Consider the following 26,250-nt stretch of genomic DNA (forward strand, 5'->3'; position numbering starts at 1 on the left):
ACCGCGTCGATATCCATTGGACCGAGCTTTCGACATCCTCTCTGATGTCTTCTTCAGGGCTTCCAAGGTCTCAGTCTCCCGAGCCCCCAGACACTACTACACTCACCGAAAGCTCGGGCCAATGGATATCGACGCGTTTCAACCCGGAAGACTGGTGAGTTTAATATTAATTTTTATAATAGTATTAATCTTAGCTCTAGGTTTATATATATATATATATATATATATATATATATATATATATATATATATATACATATATATATATATATATATATATATATATATATATATATATATCAACACTTATCACTTAAACCATATTACAAACATTTTTAGGTTAACATCAACGATTATGTCGTTCTCTTCAGCAAGTGTACCTAGTGCAGCATTAGTACTTGTTTTGATGATTGTCACTTCAATGGGGATTTCCACAAAAGATTTACCTTTATTATTTGCTATTGACTGGTTGGTGTAAGTATTTTTAAATGTTATTATTTATAGTAACTATTTCAATGTTAAATGAATCTAAGCATATTTTAAATTCATCGGGGTATGCCAACTAAATACAGCCTCTTCCTCGTTTCTTTATGAAATCTACTATTTGTTATTTCGAGTATATTTAATAATATTTAGGTGCTTCCTCAATCTGATTCATTTTATATCTTCCATTTCTCGCTCTATTGTCAATCATTATTTATCCAATATCGGATCTTTAACACATTAACTCACACCCTGTTTAGATGTAAGTTAAATATTGTGTAGATTATTGAGGTTCTACGTTCTGTGGAATGATTTACTTCACAGTTTATAGATTATTGATACAAATATGATTTTTACATGGCCTTAGTCAGATTACTAGAGTTAGCTTGGTGTTCTAGCTACATGAAAAATTAATATCGTAATAGCCGTACAAAATAAGATAAAAGTTTGTTAATGTGTCTATATGATAGAAGTGTTTGTTATCTGGTACAAACTTAGATAAAATACATGCGGTGTTAGTTGAGTTACTTTTAAGACGAAGTCATGTTATAACCATCAATAAAGAAACATATATATTTAGCCATGTTTATAAATTTCTTGTAAAAAGAATTAATTAATGACAAAATTCGACACAATTCGGTTAACACAGTGACCTATTTTGTACGCATCATTTTTGAGTCGCAAAAGGTTCCCGTAGAAAAAGTACGCTTCGGTAAATCACAATTTTATTAACTGCTTCGGTATCTAATTACTGTGCGTATACTTTGCTAAAAGAAGTAAAAGTGATTCGGTAATTAGTTATAGGCGGACGCTAGTGCTTTGATATTTAATTGTGGGACATATCGGTTACAAAAAAGAAAAAGTATTTCGGGAATTAAATTCGGACCTTTGTGGTGTATTTCATTAAAACAATAAGTGGCTTCGGCCTAATTAGGTTAAGTATGCCTATGATGGCACACCTCTCGTTTTTTTTTTATTAAAATACATGATCATATTTGTTACAATTTTTTTTTCTAGTTCAGTTGAATGTATCAATTAAGCTGGACATATAAAGTTCAAAGGGAATGTGGATTTTTATATTAAAAAATTGAAATATCTCATTTTTTATCGACCCCAGCGCATTCAGAGTGACACTAGGATTGGCACTCCTGACATTTAATCCAGCATTCTTTCGACTTTGAGAGGGAATACAGGCCATTACAGTACAAGCAAGCGACGTCGGAATCATCATTTTCAAAATTTTCGTTATCGCTCGCGGATTCCTGTTCCTTCTCATCACTTCTCTTTATTCTTTATTTTGTCATTCGGTATAATGTTCGTTTTTTAGGAAAAGTGTCATCCACAGATTTCCGTTCTAATCCACTGTTGTACGTAGCTTTTCCTTTAGGTTCTATCTTCTGTTTTATTTGTCGTTTAACTTTGTTTGCCAGTTTTCTTCGTTCTACATTTTCTTTTTCAACAACCTTATCTTTCAATTCTTGAATTTCAGGGGTTGAATTTATTACCCCTGTTTTTCCACGCTTATTTTGTTTTTTTGTGTTTGACTGCGAAACACTTGAAATGGGTGATAAATCTTGGATTGTTATGTGAAGAGGATCCTGTTGAGTATTTTCTAGAAGGACCCGTTCGCAGTCTTTAGGTGGGTGATTTTGTCCACTTTCTAGGTTTTCTTCTAGATTATAATCTGGATTGTTTAGATGGATGTTTTGAGTTCGATCTTGATTGCTCTCTATAGGTTTATCTGTAACCAATGATGGAGCGAACAACCATTCCTCAAAAATATCAGGATTAAAAGGCTGAATCCTTGTTTTGGCAAAGGCATTTATGGCATTAGCAGGAGTAGCACTTTTAAGGTAAGCTGTTTTAAACAACCCAGCAACTTGAAAGTGCGTAACGAGTCTGCCAGGATTTTGTTTTAACCAAATTTGAATCTCTTTTGTTATAATAGGTTTGTAGAGGACTAAAAAAGCCCACGTCGAGTGGCTGCACCCGGTGGGAACAGTATGGTGGAAAGCAGAAAAGTACAATACCATTCTCTTTTGCAACTTGTAAGACTTGCAGTCCCTTATGACTACTGTGGCCATCTAACAATAATAATAATAATTTGTTTTCATTCGGAGCTTTGGTATAGTGAATAAAATGTTTAAGCCATTGAACAAAAATGTCTGAAGACATCCACCCATTCTCCTGGCAAAAAGCAACACTTCCCGGTGGGGCAGTGTCCATTAATTAATTTTTGAACCTTTTTCTGGAAAAAATAAATGCAGGTGGTACAAAAGTACCAATTGCATTCATTAAACATACAACTATTAAATGCTGACCTCGTTCCGCACTGCTCAGTGCTCCAACTTGTTTCTGTCCCTTGGTTGCAAACACCTTTTGAGGCCTTGTTTGAACAGTACTAAGACCTGATTTATCAACGTTGAATATATTTTCGGATTGAAAATTGTATGTATCTAAAACTTTTGCTAAAGAGATAAAATATGCTTTAATATTGTCCTTATTAAATGCTTGTGCTCGCGCGAGAGATGTATTTTCTGGTGTTCTGAGTGAAATGGTACTATTTTTTTTTTAAAAACCCCTCACCCACTTTCATCCAGCAAGACGAGTCGTTTTGTTGAATTTGTGTTTGATGTTATTTCTCTCAGCAAGTTCGAAAACTAATCGTCTTAAATTTAGCGTTGTGAGACCAAAAAATCTTGTTTCCATATCAATCACATGAGTAGCTAACTCATGCTCAAGATGAGGAGGTAGTGTAATTCTTCGGCCACCCAAATCTCCTTTTCTTTCACCGGAGTTGTTTGCAAAACGCCTACGGAGTGTCGAAGCCGGAACATTAAAAGTTTTGGAAGCCAACAGCCATCCCATATTCTTTTCTTGAATGTGTTGAATTACCATATTCATGTTCTCTTCTTACCACTCCTGCCTATGTTTCTTGGTAGACGCCGTATTAACAAAGGCCCTGCAATAAAACAAAGCCTTTATATCTGATATCAGGAGATATTCGACTGTTTAAGTTATAACTAGATAACGACAATTCAATTTTTAAGGATTGTACTAAACCTTTAAGGATATTTCAGATATACACTTAAATTTACTATTGAAGATTTTGTGCGATTTGAAAGCTCCAAATTTGTTTAAAAAACCCTACAAAATGGTCTTGTTTATCTACTTTTACCTTAATATAAGTAAATAGTTGAGTTTTTGGAATGTTTGCAATTATTATTCATTTTCCTTTGAAGGCATATAACATGTGCACATGATGGCATACTGTGCCATCATTGGAACACATCTGCTATGCCGTCATGGACAAGTACGCATCAGATTTAAAACAGAGCGTTATCTTCTAGCACCACAATGGCAGAAGTTAAAATGCATTGCCTACTGAAGCTTAATACTAATCAAAATTGCATACTTACTTTGGATATTTTAACTTCAGACGAGAAGCGGCAAAAAACTGTTTGTGTTAACGTGCATTATAATAGTTCAACACTCAACAAATCACACTTTCCGTTACAGACTTATCTGTGGAACTTAACTGTGTTTGTAACTTTACCGTTGCAAATAAACACTGTCTATGCGCATGCCTATGCAGCCGATATCGTTCGACAGGAAACGATTTACAAATTACACGTGGTATGCCATCAAAGGCAGCATGCCATCATAGGCATATTTTCCCTACTGGACTTTGTACTCTTAAGAGCTTCAGTATTAATTACTGGACTACACGTGTTTGTACCTTCTGTTTTGTTGAACACTCGGAAGTGATTTAGTGTCAATTTGTTCCAAAGTTATTTAATGCAGTGTCTGCAGAAAGTAAGGTCCTGAAGGAATTTTACTCAAATTTGGCAAGTACTTTCCAATTTTATGCACGCAAAATCATTTGATACTTTGCGTTCGACGCAAAACAGAGATCTTGACATCGACGTAAATGCTTTTATTAGTGCCGTAGAAAATTTTAAAGTTTGCGCATTAGTGTCAGACGAAAACGCGTTTCGAAGAATCGCAATGCATTTTGATGATTTTGCTGCTAAATGGTAGACACTGTATCTATATGGGACGAACTCGTTAAGCTTTTAACAATTACGTTTGGTCCGAAAAAAAACCGGCATGTCGTGTTTATCGCGAACTATTTGCTGAGTAACAACATAGAAATACAACAGTTGACGTTTTCGTTTGTAAATGTAGAGCCATAATTGCACAATTAGAACCAGGTAGCTTACGGAATCAGTTCAATTAGACATGGTGTACGGATTATTGCACAAAAGTATTAGAGAAAAGATTTCTCGAGAATCAGAAAATTGAAAATGTCTGACCAACCTAGTTTTAAGGAGGAGAAGATCTCCCACAATTGTGAATCGCATCAAAAACGGTTGCCTTGTAGTCATTGTCATATTTCCGGCCATTCTAAAGAAGATTGTCAAAATTACTTGCTCAACAATGTAAAGATCGAGCTGCATCTACTTCGAAAGCAATTTCAGGTTCTTCGCGTACGGTTAGTACTACCGTTGGAGCAACTGCTTCGAAATTACCGCACAATAGCTTAATCAACACCCTTTAACTTATTATTGTTGTGGTAAACCAGGTTTCATCAGAGCAAACTGTCCAATTTGTAGCCATACAAAAGCATCTTCGTTAGAATTGTCTGCCATAGATACATTTATTTCACCTTAACTTAGGTTTTACCATCGAGGTTTTACGCATCAACATATTAGGTTACGAAGATCAAGGTTTAATCGATACAGGTGCGTCGATTTATAAATAATTTCGCGGATATATATATATATATATATATATATATATATATATATATATATATATATATATATATATATATATATATAAAAAAGGGGGGTTGAGGTTAATTGGGTATACAGCTGATTAAAAGCCAAGTGTACTCTGTTTAACAATTCATTATATTTCGCCAATTTTCATTGGCATCATCAGATGAGAGCTACAATTATTTAAAACATGGTAAAATACAATTTAATAATAGTTTGTTGTTTATATACTTACTTAATTGAGGTTAATGGCAGTGTGATTTATTTTAATACCATCAAGTAAAATTTTTTTTTTTTTTGTTGGAATAATATTGATTGTAGTTGATGTTGATTACAAATTAAAATATAGGAAACAAATACAATTTAAATTAAAAATTAAACGTTTAGTTCGGTAAATGTCATTAAGGTTAAGTACTAGAACTATCAAATATCGAATGTTATTAATTGACTTTTGTTAAGATGATTAGTTCCATGGTGTTGACGTAGTAGTTGTAACTACTACGTCAACACCATGGAACTAATCATCTTAACAAAAGTCAATTAATAACATTCGATATTTGATAGTTCTAGTACTTAACCTTAATGACATTTACCGAACTAAACGTTTAATTTTTAATTTAAATTGTATTTGTTTCCTATATTTTAATTTGTAATCAACATCAACTACAATCAATATTATTCCAACAAAAAAAAAATTTTTACTTGATGGTATTAAAATAAATCGCACTGCCATTAACCTCAATTAAGTAAGTATATAAACAACAAACTATTATTAAATTGTATTTTACCATGTTTTAAATAATTGTAGCTCTCATCTGATGATGCCAATGAAAATTGGCGAAATATAATGAATTGTTAAACAGAGTACACTTGGCTTTTAATCAGCTGTATACCCAATTAACCTCAACCCCCCTTTTTCATCTACCAGTTCAGCTGTTATTTTAGAGGATATATATATATATATATATATATATATATATATATATATATATATATATATATATATATATATATATATATATATATATATATATGCATAGACGCATAGGAGTGAAATCATCGGATGCCAGTGAATTACCGTTGAAGCATTTGTATAAAGTCGATTGGGCGAATATCGAAACCGCGGATAAGCGAAATCGCGGTGGAGTCCGCGGATAAGGAGGGATTACTGTATATATATATATATATATATATATATATATATATATATATATATATAATAATAGTAGTCTCCCGTTTTATACCGCTGTCGCGGCTTTGGGAGTATAGCAGGGTAGTCTGCTATATCTAGGGCCTACGGTATACAAGGAAGGTAACATGGCCAGTGCTACGCTTCAACCGTCTATTATTACCCCTGGTTTTACCCAAGGTACTCATTTTTATTCAGGCTGAGTCGACCTGGGGCCTATAGACATTTTTAAAATGTCTAGGTGTTCTTGCCGGCGGTGGGATTCGAACCCCGGACCACCGGCTTGCGAGGCAAACATCCTACCGCTTGCGCTACGGAGGCCCATATATATATATATATATATATATATATATATATATATATATATATATATATATATATATAAACCTTTAAGCGATTTAACCAAAAAAAGTAAGCCATGGAAGTGGACGGAAGTGGAACAGAACTCCTCAGACATTTTTTTCCAATTATACGGCAAGCAGATGAAAATCTTGGAGTATTTGGGCTGCCAAGAAGTTACAAAAGTTTAGAGGTTATATTGAAGGTACTAAAATAACTATGCAGACTGATCACCAACCCCTTAAGTGACTGCTTAGCCTAAAATCTCCTACAGGAAGGTTGGCAAGATGAGAACTATTGGTCCAAGGCTATGACTTAACCATCGATTATCTGCCCGGCAAACGTAACATGGTAGCCAATACACTTTCTAGACCACCATGTGAACACGATGATGTAGTGTCCTGCGTGATATGTGAAGTGGGTGTAACAATTGAAAGACCCAGATGTGGCCAAAATAATCCAATAATTCGAAGACCCAAGTTCGAATGAATATGTAAAATGGACAGATCGTGGATACTTGCTCACACAATGAGTACTCTTACCGTTACTCGTCGGAAGAAGACGAAGAGGTTCAGTTAGTAGTACCCACACATGAGCGTGAAGCCATTATGAAGGAATATCATGATGCGAAAACTGCTAGTCATTATTTATGCTGGACATTTAACGTACTTTGAGAAGAATTGCTCAGATTTAGTTGAGTTAAAGGAATGGAATGTAGCTGAACTCTACACTGCAAACCTTCCATTAAATCCAAAAAAACTTAGGTTATGAATAAACAAAATTGAATGCAAATCTAATGTAATAACTTGATGTTTGGTAAGTAAAGAATAAAAACTAGTAATAACCGTCTTTTATTTATTGGTTTTTTATAATATAGGTATTATTAAACAAAAATATGAACGCTAAGAACGTTTCAAAACACATGTAATAATCATTTTATAGGTAAAATTGCAACCAGTTTCATTAAAATCGTTTTTATCGTCTTCTGTAAAATCACTTTTTTGGTTTTTACCGAAATATCATTTTAGGATAGATAATTATTCGTATTGGGTGATTAACAGCTCGACGCTGAACATTCCCACACCATCGTAACCTATACTCTCACATTTTGGCAACACTTGGTGCCACCCTAGACTTCCCTTATATACTTATTCTTAATTGTATCCTATTTTGTCACTCCACGCATCCATCATAAATGATCTCAGATGTAAGCAAAAAAAAAACGATAATCTTATAGACGATATTTATATATGAACATAAACAGATTTTTGCTTTTTCTTTTTTTATAATAGATATCATCTGCCATAATGAAAATCTCAATAAAACATTTTCTAGTTTTACAAATGAATTATTAATTTTTTAGCGATCGACTAAGAACTACTAGTAATATGTTGGGTGATTGTTATACCGTAGCAATTGTAGAAAAATTATCAAAGAAAGAACTTTTGGAGTGTACATTGGTATGTATACATATAATTTAATTTAATCTAATTAGATGAATTCAATTTTTAACTAAATCGATTACGTCAATATTATTTAAGAATACATAGAATAAGCGATATTTATTTATGAGGATTTTACTCGACGCAAGAATTGTAGGAATCTAGGTGTCGAAAGATTATAATGTATGGAGAAATTTATTATATGCCACAAGGCATGTGGGTCAACTACTGCAACCCAGGTGTTCTCAGGTACCCCTACCACCACCACACTCCCAGTCAAGAAGTGACACACTTTCCCTCAAGGCCCATCCACTGTTCTCCCACGGAAAACAACCAAGGGGGGAGTCCACAACTTTCAATTGCGTATATACAAATATGAAATCAAGTAAAATACCACAAACCTATGTAATCAAAGTAAACTACAAAATTTTCAAAACCGACAACCTCCTTGGCCCCAACCTCGCATCTGTTAGTGACACACTTCTTACAAAGGTGACCAAACTAGACAATTTAGCTATCAAACAAAATCTCGGATTAATCACCATGTAATAATATCTCCTCCGCCGCACTAAACCCGATCCCATACCGCAAAAAACCTCGAACTCTTCACAAAATGGAGCGTTTACATCTCACACCGCTCCAAACCTAACCTCGTTTCAGTTTTCGTCTTACTTTACTCGTACCAATATTTATATACGTATACAATCGAGCACGCCCCCTCAAGCATTTGCCAACAAGGCAGCTATATCTGAATATATCAAAGTCTTCTACCTTCTTGTTTGTAGGCCTTAAAGCCTGTTTGTTCTTCAATATTAGCCTCTTAAATTGTTTAAATTATCGCACCATCTTTTTCTTGGTCTGCCAATACTGCCAAGTTCTAAACAGTATTTGATAGAGAAAGGCACTCAAAAAATTCACTCGATTGTATGGAAAGATGTTACTCTTGATGAAATATACGTATTTTTGGCAATGAATATATACATATATATATATACATATATATATATATATATATATATATATATATATATATATATATATATATATATATATATATATATATATATATAATTATTTTTTGGGCCAAAAATATTTTGTTACGATGTCATGAGTCGAAACAGGTTCTTCTCAATTTTAAAATGTTTACGATTTACCTCTCCGAATGCATTTGGAGAGCTGAATCTCAGCATCTCAGAGAAAACTGTATGAATCTAATAAACCTGGGAGAAATCATGGCGATAGATGAATGCCTACTATTATATAAGAGACGCCTTCATTTTAGACAGTTTATAAAAACCAAAAGGTCGCGTTTTGGCTTGAAACTTTTTTGTCTCTGATCCAGTGATCCCGTTTCGTGGCTACACTTTTAATTTTTCATTATACATTGGAAAGGACGTTTATACAATAGACCATATCCCTAATACAGAGCATCTAACTATGTCAGAAAAGGTTGTCGTTTACTTGTTTCAAACTTTGTTGGATGAGGGAAGAGAAATTATCCTTGATAACTGGTACATGTCATTACGTCTAGCAAATTTTCTCCTTCGACGAAATACTTATGTTAGTGGTACGACTCGTGTCAACAGGGGAGTGCCAAGAGCTCACTCAAATTCCACTTGAGACATTTCAATCTTGTTCAAATAGAAAGGGCGACATTCTGATGGTACGTTTCAAAGATAAAAGGGATGTGTATGTACTAACTACAAAACTTACAGCAGGATTTATCGAAAAAGAACGTTATCAAGCTAGAACCAGCATGAATATATCAGTCCTAAAACCTGAACAGGTTGAACACAACAACCAACACATGGGAGCAGTGGATGCTATAGATCAAGATATTGAGCCCTACGATATTACTAAAAAAAGGTACACGTGGCTCAAAAAAGTTGGTTTTTGAAAAACGCAAAAATGTTTTATACAATTGCGCATAACAAATTAGTTTAGTGGATTTTGAGAAACAGTTAGTGAATGACTTACTTCAAAAACATTCAGGGTCTTACCAAAAACTGAAAATAGTTTATAAGAATTCGGCTAAAGAAAAATCTCATAAGCACGTTATGGCTTCGCAGTCAAAAGAAGAAGGAACAAGACGAAAGAGAAAGTGTTGTAAAGTATGTTACGCAAATGAGAAGAAACGGAACCTAACATCAAATTTTTGCATGATGTGTCCTGATTTTCCATTTTTTTGTTCAAATGAGCATTTCAATGTATTTCATGGCTATGAATAAATAACTTGAAAATTTATTTGTATTAGAAAATTTGTTCATTTCCTGCCTTCATGAAACAGTTGAAAAATTATTTTATTTCTCATTTCTACGCCACTGATCAATAAGCTTTTGTATAAAAATGTGTAAAACTAACACAAAAATATGGAATCGCATCCAAAATACTTGTACCTATATAACAAAAATGTAATGCAAGGCAGGCATTTTTTATTTATTTATAATTTTTGTTTTTATATGAGTTGTCGCTTAGTGAGGCGCCTATGGTAAATTAATACTTTTTTAAATAATAAAAAATGTTCTTCAAAGCACCAAAAATTTAAACGGACCACGCAAAACGATGTTTTAAAAAAGTTGTATTCTTCGCTAAATCTGCTATAATACCCTGCAACTCATCTGTAAGCCTGGTAGCGAAGGGGTTAAGTGCATACCAATTACAACAGAAGTTTTCACTTCAATGTAAAGTTTTCTGAAAGATTTCTGTTGACGATTGCTTAAATGCACTTATGTAGGTCGGTTTAATATAAAGAATTTTTATCATTTTTTCTTACGGAAAATTGTTTTCAGTGCCAAATTTGAATAAATAATAGGTATATTCGGAATATTTGAATGGGTGATTGGAAAAAGGATAACATTCCTGTGAACCATGCTTTTAAAAAATATAAAAAAACTGTTTTGCGCCGAAGCCGATAGTTTTACTAAAAATATTTCTATTGAACAAGGTACAAGGACAAGGTACATTTAATGCCGAAGTACTAACAGTTCATACCTATTAGGTAAGTAGTTATTGATATTTGAAAGTACAAAAATCTTATCCTGTTTCCACTCAAAATCGAAAACGTGAGTAAGACAAAATAAAACATGGCATTTATATTCTTTTTAGTCTTTCGGGTCACTAGGATTTGTAAGTATATCATCATAGAAGGCCCTGTAGTCTTCTGGTATATAATGTATTATTTTAGAAATATCTTCTAACTTCTTGGAGTTGACAGGAAGTTTATCGTTGTATGCTTTCGAAATGGAAAGGTTTACATTATCTTTTTTCTTCATATTAAAAAGACCATAGGTGAAACCATCAATGAATTCAGTGAACAAATGACTATTTTTTTTTCAATACCTTTGTTTTTTTTTAAATATTGTGGCCATCAGCCTTTGAAATCCAGTATCTCGGTATTTGTTAGCCGTTTTATTTGGAACTTATTATTGGTCCTTTTCTTGGAAGACGCAATGATTTCTTTGTATTGATCAGGAGAATAAATCCTTTTAATTTTTTTAAAGAGCGCTTAATAACTGAAAAGTTTCTGTCACAATACAAAAAACTATTGCCTCGGATTGGAAAATACTGATGGATTTCTTGAAATTTACCATTCACGGTCAGTGCAGTAAACAACCTGATTAAAGTGTGATTACGGTTTTGTCCTGCGGATGCATCACTAAAGACATGCAAGATTTTTACTTATTCAGGAATATGTTCGGTAATGAAGTCCAAAACCGACGTACTGACTTTATTGGAGCCTCGCTGAGCATCTCCCTCTGTGTATGTGTAGAACATCGATATATCATTGCCAATGCTATGGACATTAAAAACATAATATCAAAGTTTGCGTAAATTAAACATTTCTTGACACGTTTTTTACATTGCGCGGATAAACGATAACATTCCAGTAATATGATCCTTTTTCCGCTCAACAATAATGTTTTTATATAAAGGCGACCGGCGATTTGATCGTTTTTGCGCTTAGCCGATAGAAGACACCAATATTCATAAAATGGCTATCTCACTTTAATTCTCCATATTTTTGGAATGTTATCCTTTTTCCAATCACCCATTCATTTGAATATTCAGTGTGTGATATAAATATGCATATGCGTTCATTAATGATAATATATACATGTTTTAAGTCATTAGGTATTTTCTTTACTATTTATTTTTTATTTTAGAGTAACGATGAAACGTCCAGTGAGCTACTTTTAAAACAAAATAACGAAATATTAGAGGATACGCTTCCCAGTTAGATTTTAAAATTTCAGTATTATTTAGAAGAAATCTGTTATGGTACGGCCATGTTTCTATCTAAATTTGTGACAAAATGTTAATTTATTAATATATCTTTTAGTAATAACCAATATATTATTAAGTTGACAAAACTCCATACATCGATAATGGGTTGACAGTTAAAAAACGGCCGCAAATATTTTTAATTTAATTAATAGTAAGTAGTTTTCGACAAATATTTTATTTCGTTCATTTATTTTTTAAATAAAATACGCTGCTCGTGGCGTATATGCATATTTTTTATATCAAAGCTAATTTTTTTTCTTAAAATGATGATATAGGGTTGTCTGAGAATCGCGGTTTTAACAACTAGAAACCCTAATTTTCGACCATGTTTGCTCAGGCAAACTTATATCATCATATTAGCTTAAATTTGATATAAACAAACATGCATATACGTCATGGGCAGAGTATTTTATTGAAAAAATAAATGTACGAAATAAAATTGTTGTCAAAAATCAATTACTATTAATTGAATTAAAAATATTTGCGGCCACTTTTTGACTGGCAATCTATTATCAATGTATTCTCCTAATTTTAAAAATCTAATGGAAAACATCGATAGCATAGATAGAATAGTCTATTAAGTTCTTTGAATGACTATTTTGACTTATTACAACTGATAAATTTAAATACAGTAGATTCCCTCTATAACGAGAACTGAAATGGCAGACTAATTACCTCGTTATAAGCGGATCTCGTTATATCCAACAACAATAATACTGTGCATACATATGAATATGTAGTTTTCTAAAACATTAACTTTCTATAGTGAAGCCATTCGGAGCAATATAAGATGCTAATAAATATTGTTTGAACGGCGTTTTTGAAAAAAAGTTGTTTACTTTTATTGTCAATGATATACGTTAAAACAAAAAATCTGTATTCTGTAAATCTGTATAAAGCGTATTTTCAAGAATAACATAAACTACTGCATCTGCAATTGGAAGAAGTCTGTCATTTTTGACTGCTTTAAATTGTCCAGTATTCTATCTATCATATTTTCTAAAGATGAAACACTTTTATGCTTCTTCATTTGCGTTTTCTCTTTGGATAAAGTTTCTGACAACCTTTAAAACATTTTACACATCTTGTCTATTTGGACCTATATTATTAGGTGTGAATGGTCAACCCCCTACAATGACACTTGTGAATCATAAATTATAAATTTCCGACTAAGAATCATAAATTGTAAGAAGTTTATTGCGGACGGCAGTTAAAACGGGTATTTATTTATAGCTACGGTCGGGCCAAAACATAAAAAAATACGTTTTTCATTCTTATTTTATCTCGTTATAAGCAAATTTACTTCGGTATAGAGGGTTATAGTTCAATAGAAATTTCACGTTTCATCTAATATACCTCGTTATAAGCGAAAACTCGTAACAACCGTGTCCGTTATAGAGGGAGTATACTGTATATGTTATAAAGAGATTGTTGATGTTTGAATTTGTCACATTCAAAGATATGTGTTACTGTTAATGTTGTATTGCAGTGCTCGCATATTGGTGGGTTACTTTTTGAAAATAGGTAAGAGTGTGGAGTCTAGTATGGTCTAATCGTAATCGGTTAACTACACTCTGATTATGCCAATTTTTGTAAAAAGGTTTAGTCCCTATAACTGAGTCGCAGCTTAGACGTTGATGTTTGCCATTCATTGTGCCAGACTTTGATTATAAGATGTTTGCATAATAAAAAGTTTTAAATCTTCTGGACCGCACTTTAACATTATTTCCGAGTCCGCACTAGACATTGCACTACGTGTACTTAAGTTTGCTTAAACACATGGGAAGGAATCCATATGAAGTCAACTGTTCTACCTTTTGCTTGACATATGTAAGGTTCTTCTTCTTCTTCATCTTTATTAGCAATTCTGCTTGTTCATTGACGGATTAATATCTCTATGGAAGGTTGTCACTCCATCTTTTGCACGGTCGTCCGACACTTCTGCCGATTGGTGATTTATCTCTTGCTATTTTGACGACACGGGTCTCCTCCATTCTGCTTATGTGGTTAGTCCATTCTTTTTTTTTCTATTTTGTGTCCATTCATTTATACACTGTACGTTACATTTTCTTCTAATGTCTTCACTTCTTTTTCAATCTCTCAGCGTATTTCCTGTAATTCTTCTCAGTACTCTCACCTCTGCCGTTTCCAGTAGCCTTTGCGTAGTGGCTGTGTCGGGTCTTGTTTCTGAGGCATATATCATTATTGGTCTTACACTGGCTTTATAAATTCTTGACTTAATTTCAGTGTTAATCTGTCTGTTTCGCCATATAGTGTTATTAATGCATCCTGTCAGTCTATTTGCTTTTTGTACTCTCGCTTCTTTGTCCAGGTGTCCATAGCTAGACAGTGTAATTCCCAGGTATTTTATTTCCATTACTTGTTTAATACTGATGCCATCAATTTCTATTTTACATCTGGTTGGTTCTTTAGTGACTACTGTTGTTTTAGTTTTCTGAGATGAGATTGTCACATTAAATTCTTTTGATCTTATGTTAAATCTGTGGATCATCTTGGGCTATTAATATTGCGTCGTCTGCGTAACAGAGTATTTTTATTTCCTTGTTTCCTATTCTGTATCCTCTTCCTTTGTTAACGGTTTTGATGATTTCATCCATGATCAAATTCATTCAAAGAGCATGCGGCTCAATGAATCCCCTTGTCTTATTCTGCTATCTATTTCTATAGGTTCTGTAAGTTGTCCATCTATTCTGACTTACATTTTGTTATTTTGGTAGATGTTTTCGATAGTTTTTATAATATTTAGGGGAACTTCTCTATTATATAGAAGATGGATTACATCTTTGAGTCTTACTCTGTCAAACGCTTTCTTTAGGTCAATCAGACAAAGAAATGATGGTCTATTATACTCTAGTGATTTCTCAGTAATTTGCTTTATAACGAATATTGCGTATTTTATAATTTTATTAATTAATGTTGTTAATTGTTCTGTCTTTGCTGCTCCACAGTATTTCAGTAATTCGCTTGGTATCCCGTCTTTACCTGCTGCTTTTCTGTTTTTCGGGTTTTTAAGTATTTTCCGAACTTCCGGTACTTCCTTAAGTTGTTCATTTGTGGTAATTTCTGCTGTTTCCGGTTCTAGCGTCGTTTGTTCTTCCTCTGCATAGAGCTTTTTTTAGGTAGTCAATTCACGTATCCTTTTTTATGTGTTTTGCACATATTTCCTTTTGCAGACCGTAAAAATCAAGTTCGATTTCTTTCGAAAAGCGTTCCCAATGATCATTTTTTATTTTTCTTATAAGTGCATGTGTCTCGTTTCTAATTGTCTTGTTATTGTTTTATTTCGTTGGTGGTGGATATTATAAAAATAACTATTCTGGAGAACTTTATTTTCTTTTTATTAAAACATAAACTTACATTACCGGCTCTAACTAGCGGCCATCATTGTTCTCTGTCAGCTGTCAGCTTAAGCTGTCTACACACTAAAGTTCATGATCTTAAGCTGCATACAGACTAACACAAACAGTAATGTCTAAAATAAAACTTAGATTCTACTCTAAACATAAAACTTAATTCTTAAATATACAACACGCTTTTTCTTTTTTTTTTTTTAACAAAAACATTAATACAAGAAAAAGTCCTTAAGATAATTTGGTTTTTTAGTTTTACGTCTGTCGGAAGGGTATTCGTTTATTTCACTATTTTTATCAGTTTCTGAGTCACTCTCAAACACCAGCTCTATGTTACTCTCAGTTACTTGATGTATGTTACCTGAGATGGACGGCTGTTCCTCATTATTACCAACAGGATTGTCACAGCAATTAGCATTATCTTTGGAGTCCTCATTCTGTGCTGTTTCAGTTGAGGTATTTTGTGTTTCTATGACTGTGTTTTCTAATTCATCAGCAGATTCCATCTCAGATGACATATTTACAGTCTCATTATTTTCAACATGGCACATCAAACTAGAACTAGGAGCATCATCATATAATAAATTTGAAAAATAAGACTCAGAAACTGTAACTGGCAGGTTGGTTTTATTTAATAACTTTCGATTTCTTCTGAATTGTTGGCCTTTTGTATCAACTAACAAATATGACCTCTCATTATACCTATCAACTACTTTACCTTTTTGCCATGAATTATTCTTCCGGAATAACACATTATCGCCTTTCTGAAGAGTAGGTAAGTTTTTAGCTGTTTTATCATAGTGATCTTTCATTTTTTGTGAATTTGCTTTTAATTTTTCTGAAACTACTTGTGGATCAACAATATTAGATTTTAAATTTTCAGAAGAAATCGGCAGTTTTGTTTTGACAATACGGTTCAACAATAATTGAGAGGGAGCGAAACCTATACCTGTAAGAGGCGTATTTCTGTATTCCATCAAACAGTTTTGCAGCTCGTTTACGTTACTAATTTTTTTTAGCATATTTTTACATATCTGAACATATTTTTCTGCAAAACCGTTTGATTGGTGGTGATCAGGACTTGAGAACTCTAATTCAAAATTCCATTCCCGAGCAAATTGTTTCATACAAAAACTATTAAAAGGAACATTATCTGCAAAAAATATATCTGGGATACCAAATTTTGAAAAAGTTTCTTTGCAACACCTTATAACTGTATTAGCAGTTTTGTCATTCACAGGAAATAACTCTATCCAGTGAGAGTACAAATCAACAATTAAAAGATAACTTTTTGACTTAAATTCTAAAAAATCTGAGAATAAAAACTGCCATGGCCTTTCAGGTTGCTTGTGATTAATCAGCGTTTCTTTTTGATTTAAAGGTTTGTTCAACTGACATGGTTCACAGTTTTCAATATAAAATTCAATGTCTTTTGACATTTTTGGCCAGTACATTATTTCCCTAGCCCTTAGTTTTGATTTTTGTATACCAAAATGTGCAGCATGTATTAGACACAGCATTTCTTTTCTCAGTTGAGCAGGAATAATAATTTTTTTATCAAAGAAAAGCAAATTATCTGACAAATGAATATGTTCTTTAAGGTTATAGTAATATTTTACATCAGGTTCAAGTTTATGAGGATTTTTAGGCCAGTTTGATAAACAAAACTTTTTCACTTGAGTCAAAACCGGATCATTTTCTATGGCCTTTTGAAAACTATTCTTTTTTTCTTTTGTCATTGGTACTGACAGAGAAAGAGCATGAACAGTATATTCTAATTCTTTGTCAATTGGAGTTTCGGTTTTTATAAAAGATCTGCTTAAAGTATCTGCAACATACATTTTTGACCCCGGTAAATATTCAACTTTAATGTTATATTTTAACAATTTTAACAACATTCTTTGTAAACGAGCAGATACATCATCAAGATTCTTTTTAAAAATTGAAATTAATGGCTTATGGTCTGTGTGAACAAGTATTTCACGACCATATATCCAGAAATGAAATTTCTCACACGCAAATACTATGCCCAAAAGTTCTTTCTCAATTTAAGCGTATCGAATTTCAGAACTATTCATTGAACGAGAAGCAAAACTTACAGGATGCATATCTTGCAATAACACACTACCAATACCTTTACTAGAGGAATCTGTTTGAATTAATATAGGTTTGTTGTCATCAAAAGGTTTTAAAATTGGTTTATTAGTTATAAGTGCCTTAAGTGCATCCAACTCTTTTTGGTGAGAGTCATTCCACTGAAATTTTACATCATTTCGTGTCAAATTTCTCATATTTGCAGTTAATTGAGATAAGTTTGGCAAAAATTTTGAAAAAAATTTAAACAGTCCTAGTATTCTAAGCAAATCTTTTTTGTTTAATGGCTTTTCAATAGCCATGACAGCTTCAATATTTTTTTTAGAAGGTTGTATACCATTACTTGATATGTTTGTTCCCAAAAAATTTACCTCACTTAACTTGTATTGCAATTTTTCTAAATTAAATTTAATATTGTATTTTAAGGCCCTTTCTAAAATTTTTTTAAAAGCTTCATCATGCTCTTTTTCATTCATACCACAACAAATCAAATCATCAAAATATATGTAAACATTAGGAATATCCCCAAAAACCTCCATATTTTTTTTTTGAAAAATTTCAGGAATACTGCTAAGTCCAAACGGAACCCTGTTAAACTTGTACCTACCAAATGGTGTATTGAAGGTGCACAAATCAGAACTTTTTTTACTTAATTGTAGCTGCCAAAATCCATCCTTCATATCAATTACTGAAAATGTAGTTTTACCATCCAGCTGGCTAAGAAGCTAGTCACATTTTGGAATACTATAGATTTCCCTACAAATGTAAAGATTTAAAGGTTTAGGATCCAAGCACAGTCGTAGTTTACCATTAGGTTTTTCAACTATCATCAAAGAATTAACCCAATCAGTAGGATATTCTACTCTTGATATAATATTTTTTTGTTTCAGATCATTAAGTGCAACTTTTAATTGATTATGTAACGCTAATGGTACCCTCCTTTGTGCCTGAATAACTGGCTTTGCATCAGGTTTTAACTTAATGTCAACCATGCCTGGAATGCAACCTAATCCCTCAAAAACTTCTGGAAACATTTTATGTAATTGATTAATATTTTTTGGCAAAGTAATATTTGAATGAAATAACTTATTCTGCACTGTGTTTATACGTGAAATCATATTAAATTCAATACAATCTGCTAATCCTAAAAGAGGTTCTGTATTTAGATCTACAATAAGAAACTGAACATTTTTAACTTGATTTTTATAATAACATTTTAAAGTAGCATAACCTAAAGGCTTCGATTTAAAATCTCCATATGAGACAATTGTTATTGATGATGGGGTTATATCTTTTGATCTAGCCCCACCAATTTAAAATATTTTAATGGCAAAATGCTTGACTCAGCCCCCGAGTCAAGCTTAAATACAATATTCTTATCAATAATTCTAATGCTTTCATACCAACTTGAAATTTTATTAGATTGTTTGCTTTCCCAAACAAAAACATGATCCTCATGAGAAAGGTGATCTTCACTACTTACAGTTTCTCTTTACTTGTTTGTGCAGTTGCTGCCATTTCATTTACAACCTCAACTTTCCTGGCTTGATTTTGTGATATGTTTTTATCTTTCCAAAAACACATCTTTGCAAAATGTCCTCTTCTTTGGCACACTGAACATGTTTTATTAAAGGCTGGACATTGTCGGATAGGATGTTCCATATCACACCTTCGGCATTTGATTTTTCTTAAGACATTAACCTCTGTAGAATCATCATCTGCTAATAGTTTTATATGTTGTTTTGTCACTTCTATTGACTTACAATAATCCTGTATTTGTTGTAATGTCATATCAGGCTCTCTTAACAACTTTTGTTGTACTTGTTTATCATGTACACCCAAAACAACTCTGTCTTTTATCATGCGTTCACTATAAGATGTTTTGCATTCATCATTCTGGCATAAAAAACTACAATTATCAGCTTGATTTTTAAGTTCTGTAACAAATGCATCCACAGTTTGATCCTCCTTTTGTGTAATATTATTAAATTTGAATGTTTCCATTGTCACATTTCTTTTTGGGAGAAAATATTCATCAAAATTAGTGAGTACATCCTCCAGACTGGTTTTCTTGTCTTTGGGAAAAGTATTATATACATCTAAACATGATTCCCCCAAACTGTGTAACAGTAATGCAATTTTAATTTTTTCCTGTGCTGAATCCTTTCCTGCTGCTAGGAGATATATTTCAAACCTTTGTTTCCATCGCGGCCATTTGGTTGGATCGCTTACATCAAATGTTTCTGGTGCCCTGCACTCCATTTTATCAATTTCCTAGAGGTTTTCCAAAAACTAGAGTGGATAAACGCCCCTTCGTATTTCTCGTATTCACACACTTTCTGCTACGAATCGCCACTTACAAGCACGTTAAAACACACTTGATACCATGTTTTATTTCGTTGGTGGTGGATTATATAAAAATAACTATTCTGGAGACTTTATTTTCTTTTTATTAAAACATAAACTTACATTACCGGCTCTAACATCGAGTTAGAATCTATGGAGAGGGCATCACGTGACTAAAAACGACCTCACTTCGGCCATATTGTTTTGCCACTTTTGACAGATCGTATATGTTTATTTACTTTTGTTATTTTTCGAATATTTTTAGTTTTATAATACTTTTATAGAAACTGTAATAATATATTGTGATAGTGTATAATAATGGTTTCTTGTTCTCAACGTAGTTGCAGTGGCAGAAGCAATATTAATAAAAAATCTTCAGGAATAAGGTTCTACAGGTTAGTATACAAATATGTAAACAAAGGAATGGCCCGTACTTCAGAGAATAAATTAAGAGTATTTGACTGTATTAATTTATCTTTATGTATAATATATCGTGTTTTTTGTGTTTACCGCGGGATAAATAAATCATAGTTTATTAAAAATGTATTGCACTTTGTAGATTATGATTAAATCTCCTGAATAACTACTCATATTTTTATAGTAGTTTTAATATTATTGAGTCCGGCCATGATCCCACCGCCATATTGGTTTCACAGTTAGCCACGCCTACCTACGCCGTTTTTAATACACACGTTAATATGCTCATAGCTTCTCCATAGATTCTAACTCGATGGGCTCTAACTAGCGGCCATCATTGTTCTCTGTCAGCTGTCAGCTTAAGCTGTCTACACACTAAAGTTCATGATCTTAAGCTGCATACAGACTAACACAAACAGTAATGTCTAAAATAAAACTTAGATTCTACTCTAAACATAAAACTTAATTCTTAAATATACAACAGTTATTATGGTATGCCTCTTGTGTTTTGGTTGACACGTGTTTCAGTTAAGCTTTTTTCTTTACATTTTTCCCTTATTTATGTACAAAACCATGGAGTTCTTCGCCTTGGGAACCATTTATTTTTATTTATATTTCTTTCTTTCTTCAACTCAATCACTTTCTGTGATATATGTGTTTCTGCTTTTTCGGTTATTATTTTTTGGAATAGGTAACTTGTGGAGTCATCCTGTAAGCTTTCGATTCTTATTTTGTGGTATATTCTGGTGTTTTGTTATCACATATACCTATGTGATTTCATTCAGATTCTGCACAATACCAATTTATGATCGCTTCCTATTTCTGCTAATGTTAGTGCTCTTACACAAGATTGGAGAGGGGGTTGTAACTCTCTATTCGGTAGAATATAGTCTATCATAGACCTTTGTCCTCTACTGTTTACAAAAGTGTATTTGTATTGTTCTTTGTGCGGGAAAAATGTATTAATAATACGTATTTCGTTTATGTTGCTGATGTTCGTCAGAAGGTCCCCATTTTCATTATATCGCTGTTTTAAATTATATCATTGCCAACACGGGCGTTAAAATCATCCATACTTTTACACGTACTATTCTTTGAGAGGTATATTTACATTCTTGTACTTGGTGTAAAATTTTTCTGTGTACTAACAGGGCGACTCCTTCTTTGGCTCTGGTTTCATTCCTTTTTTCTTCGCCTCTTGTAGTGCACATATATGTCTATATATATATATATATATATATATATATATATATATATATATATATATATATATATATATATATATATATATATATATATATATATATATATATATATTTTTAGTGGATTTTCTTGGGCTTAGGTTCATAAAAAAATTTGATTTGATACTAAGGCATTTTTATATATTTTTTCGACGTTTCGGCAGGAAATCCATGCCTTTTTCAAGAAGTAATATTGACAAGCATGTAAAAATTTGTTACTAACAAGTAGAAAAAATCGTCGAAAAAATATATAAAAATGCCTTAGTATCAAATCAAATTTTTTTATGAACCTAAGCCCAAGAAAATCCACTAAAAAAATATATATTAAGGTTCAAGAACTAAACTCAAACTATATATATATATATATATATATATATATATATATATATATATATATATATATATATATATATATATATATTTATTTACGGTAACAATTGACTTCCCACATGTAAAGTTGTAGGTTCAATTGGCTTCCGCTGGTCAATTGGCATCCGGTATTCGGATGCCAATTGACCTCTTCAAAATAATATCAGAAACGCATAGTGGATGATATTATAAGGCTCTTTACGCGATATGAACCCGGAATCCAATTGGACCGTTTTTTGATTCGTAAATAAATCGTAGTTCGAGGCAAAAAATAAGCAGCGCCACCATCGATTTGTGTATATTGAGTTGAAGCGATATTCATGTCGTTACAGCTTAGCGGTTCAATTGGCATCTACAGGATGTGATACGATTTTGGAAGCCAGTTAGTCACTTAGATTGTCTTAGATTCCAGGTTTATAAAGGTTCGAGTAACATCTGGTCGATTCGCGTTTGAGTTTAATTCTTAGAATGCGATATTTTTTGTTTAGTTTTTGGATTTACAATATATTATTGGTTTTATCTTACTTTCTTGTTATCTGCAGTCTTTTATTCTTTTTGAAAGGTTTTATAACCTTATTTCTCAGCGCCATGTGTATAATTTTTTGAAGCACATTGCTAAAACGTTGTGTATTAAAAAGCATTTAATGTTAGGGGTTATAATGCATTAAAAATGTTGTGAATTTTGAAAATGTGGTTTGGCGCTGTGTTAATAAGATTCTTTCGTTAAGATGCTTAGTTTTTATCTATCTCTGGTTATGCTTTGTCTTTTTTTCTGTGAAAATATTAACTAATATTATAAATGTGAGTGTAAGGTGTTTGTCGGCTTGTTTTTTTTTCGCATTCCCTGTTTAACTTTTTAACCGATCATATTGATTATTTTTGCAATTTTGACAGGGACACAAATAAGCACAGATGATACATTTTATTAAAAAAAGTTATATTTTCAAGGGATACTTCTCGGCAGAAGACGCCATCACAATCGAATCGAGGATAAAAGCTAGTATTTTATATGTAAATGAGAATGCAATCCACTCTTAACTGATCAACATTTAATATGTCATCACAGGTGTTCCGTGTGCAATGCTGCTAGGTCACCTATGTGATCAGTTAAGAGTGGATTGCATTCTCATTTACATTTGAGATTCAGAGGACCTTGTCCCCTTAAGCAGAACGGACAACTTTCCAATGGAGAAGCCAAGCGTCACTGATGAGGTCTGGCGGACCGAAACTGCTGTTTGGCGTTTCACACTTGATGGGTTGTGTTGATCTGCGACCATTGGATCAATACTATAATTCAATGCCAGTAGGTGTATTACCCCTCGGAGTAGTGGTTTTTGTTGATCCAAACATAATTGGTTGGGTTTCGGTGACCTAAACCGATCAGCAAAGGGCTCTTGTTGTTCCAAGTTGTACATGGGTGACCTGGCAGCATTGCACACGGAACACCGGTGATGACATATTAAATGTTGATCAGTTAAGAATGGATTGCATTCTCATTTACATTTGAGATGCAGAGGACCTTGTCCCCTTAAGCAGAACGGACAACTTTCCAATGGAGAAGCCAAGCGTCACTGATGAGGTCTGGCGGACCGCAACAACTGTTTGGCGTTTCACACTTGATGGGTTGTGTTGTGCTGCGACCATTGGATCAATAGTATAATTCAATGCCGGTAGGGGTATTAGCCCTCGGAGTAGTTGTTTCTGTTGATCTAAACATAATTAATTGGGTTTCGGCGGCCTAAACCGATCAGCAAATGGCTCTTGTTGTTCTTAATATATTTAAATGCTGGTGTTATTCTTTTCTTTTGATCTGTCTGGCTATTTTAGTTAATATATTACCTGTATATGACGTGATCGAGCAATATATTGTATTGGGCTTTTTCTCTTGTGGTGGGAAGATTGATTTAAGGGCTTTCTTGAGTAGTTTTTGCTGTAACATTTTGTTTATTATGTGTTCGTTGTATCCAATATTTATTGCTATAAGTTTAATGATATTCAATTCTACTTCGAAGTTATTATTTGACATTGGGATTTCTGTCAATCTGTGGAACATACTATAGTAGGCTGCTAATTTATGTTGTGCAGGATGGGATGAAGTACTGTGTATGGTTGTGTCAGTATGTATAGGTTTATGAAATACAGAGAACTCGTGTTTGTTTTCAATTCTTATAATTTTTAAGTCTAGAAAATTTATTGACTGGTTTTGTTTTATTTCTCTTGTAAATTTAATATTACTATGGATTGAATTAACGTATGATAAGATTTGGCCAAATTCATGAAACATAAAATAATGCAATGTCAAAACATGTAGCATGTTATTAATTATTCATACTTTATATGGAGCTGCAGAGATTACCTTTAGATATTTATTTAAAACATCATGATTCTCAATATTCTAAAGAGTTTGAGAAAGTCCTAACAGAAACCGAGAAAATTTTAGTTCACTCTTTAAAACGCATAGTAATAAGAGGTAAGAGAGGTAGAGGCGTACCTGTTCTGTTTGACAAATTGACCAAAAGTGGAGTTGACACTTTAATTAAATATAGGAATAATTTTTTTACCTCTTACAACGAATACCTATTTGGCATACCGAATACTATTAACTGCATCAGTGGATATCATGTTCTCAGAAAGCATGCTTCTAAGGTGTTGAATGATGCAAACAAAATCACTACCCTCACGTCAACTCGCCTCAGAAAACACTTAGCAACAATAATACAAATTTTAAAAATGGAAAAGGGTGAACTAGAACAACTAGCAAAATTTATGGGGCGTACCTCAAAAACTCATGATGAGTGGTATCGTCTCCCGTCAGACATTTACCAAACCGCAAAAGTTTCCAAAATATTATTGCTCGCTCAAAACACTAATATTGACCAATATAAAAATCGAAATTTAAATGAGATTGAAGTCGATAACGAGATATTGGAAGACGCAGAAGAAGCTGATAGTGACGAAGAAAATACTAATCAACCTATTCTTCAACAAAATGAAGTAAACATCCCGTCACAAAATAGAATACAGGAGAAAGGTAAACGTATTTTAGTTCCATGGACAAAAGAGGAAAAAGAACTTACGCAAAAATTCTTTGCACCTCATATTAAGAAGAAAATTCCGCCAAAAAAAATGGAAGTTTTAAATTTGGTAGAAAAGTATCCAAATGTTTTTAAAAACAGGAAATGGGACACAATAAAAGTATTTGTACAAAATAAATATAAATCACAATAATTCATTCAAGTGATTACGAGTTTCAATAAAATATTCTATTACAATCCTATAGTTTTAATGTATCCTTCATTACTTTCTTATTGAATTAAACCTAATTTTATTAACGTTTTAAAACGTCGTCATATTAATATTTTCTCTTGGATTTTGTAAATCCAATGAAATGTTGTAGATAGAATTTGAGGTTGGACAAACATTCATTTTTTCTTAGCTGTTCTAGTTTTAAAGTAAAGTTTCTAACTAGTCTATGTTTCTAATGGTAATAGTGGGTTTTGTACAATTGCTAACGTATAGACTTTACCTATTTTACGTTTTTATCGAGGCTATTTTTTTTTAAATAAACCCGGTGTGGTCAATGTTGACTATTTCCATACGACATGTGAGTCCTAAAGTAACGGATAAATTCAATATTTTTGTAACTAAAAATATTTTGACGAAATCCTCGTACAGGTCGATTTTTGTTTTTTGTTGTGCATTTTTTCAATATAATCTTTTTATACAGGGCGTGTCGTGTAAGAGTGGCCAATACCAACTTTCTTATTTTAAATACAACACCCTGTATATTATTATATCTTTTGATTTCTAAGAATATTCTAGATAAAATTTATATTCAATCTTCTATTCCTATCTTTAACTGTTTTTGAGTAATCGAGGTTGGAAAAGTGACAA

The 26,250-nt window shown here is 32.7% G+C and overlaps 2 protein-coding genes across 3 annotated transcripts in view; one reads left to right on the forward strand and one right to left on the reverse strand.

Annotated features, from left to right (window-relative positions):
- LOC140431296 (excitatory amino acid transporter-like) overlaps window positions 1-19,268 on the forward strand; it is an 86,718-nt gene extending 67,450 nt beyond the window's left edge. Inside the window, exons 8-11 of one of the 2 annotated variants that reach the window (XM_072519230.1) lie at window positions 340-474; window positions 8,156-8,252; window positions 12,398-12,512; window positions 18,874-19,268. In XM_072519230.1, the coding sequence (XP_072375331.1) occupies window positions 340-474; window positions 8,156-8,252; window positions 12,398-12,472 (307 nt within the window). In that variant the 3' untranslated portion in view covers window positions 12,473-12,512; window positions 18,874-19,268. Of the gene's footprint in view, window positions 1-339; window positions 475-8,155; window positions 8,253-12,397; window positions 12,627-18,873 lie in introns of those variants that run through there. The other variant, XM_072519229.1, reaches the window with a different exon arrangement.
- A 194-nt stretch (window positions 19,269-19,462) lies between these two features.
- LOC140431293 (uncharacterized) lies at window positions 19,463-20,245 on the reverse strand. The gene has a single exon (XM_072519226.1). The coding sequence runs from the start codon at window positions 20,243-20,245 to the stop codon at window positions 19,463-19,465; it is 783 nt and encodes a 260-aa protein (XP_072375327.1).
- Window positions 20,246-26,250: the final 6,005 nt, after the last annotated feature.

This window comes from Diabrotica undecimpunctata, unplaced genomic scaffold (assembly GCF_040954645.1).
Source record: "Diabrotica undecimpunctata isolate CICGRU unplaced genomic scaffold, icDiaUnde3 ctg00000626.1, whole genome shotgun sequence".
Classification (NCBI taxonomy): domain Eukaryota; kingdom Metazoa; phylum Arthropoda; class Insecta; order Coleoptera; family Chrysomelidae; genus Diabrotica; species Diabrotica undecimpunctata.

Excerpts from the sequence above, each read along its gene's own strand:
- LOC140431293 (XM_072519226.1), bottom strand. The coding sequence starts at position 20,245 with ATGGAGTGCAGGGCACCAGAAACATTTGATGTAAGCGATCCAACCAAA.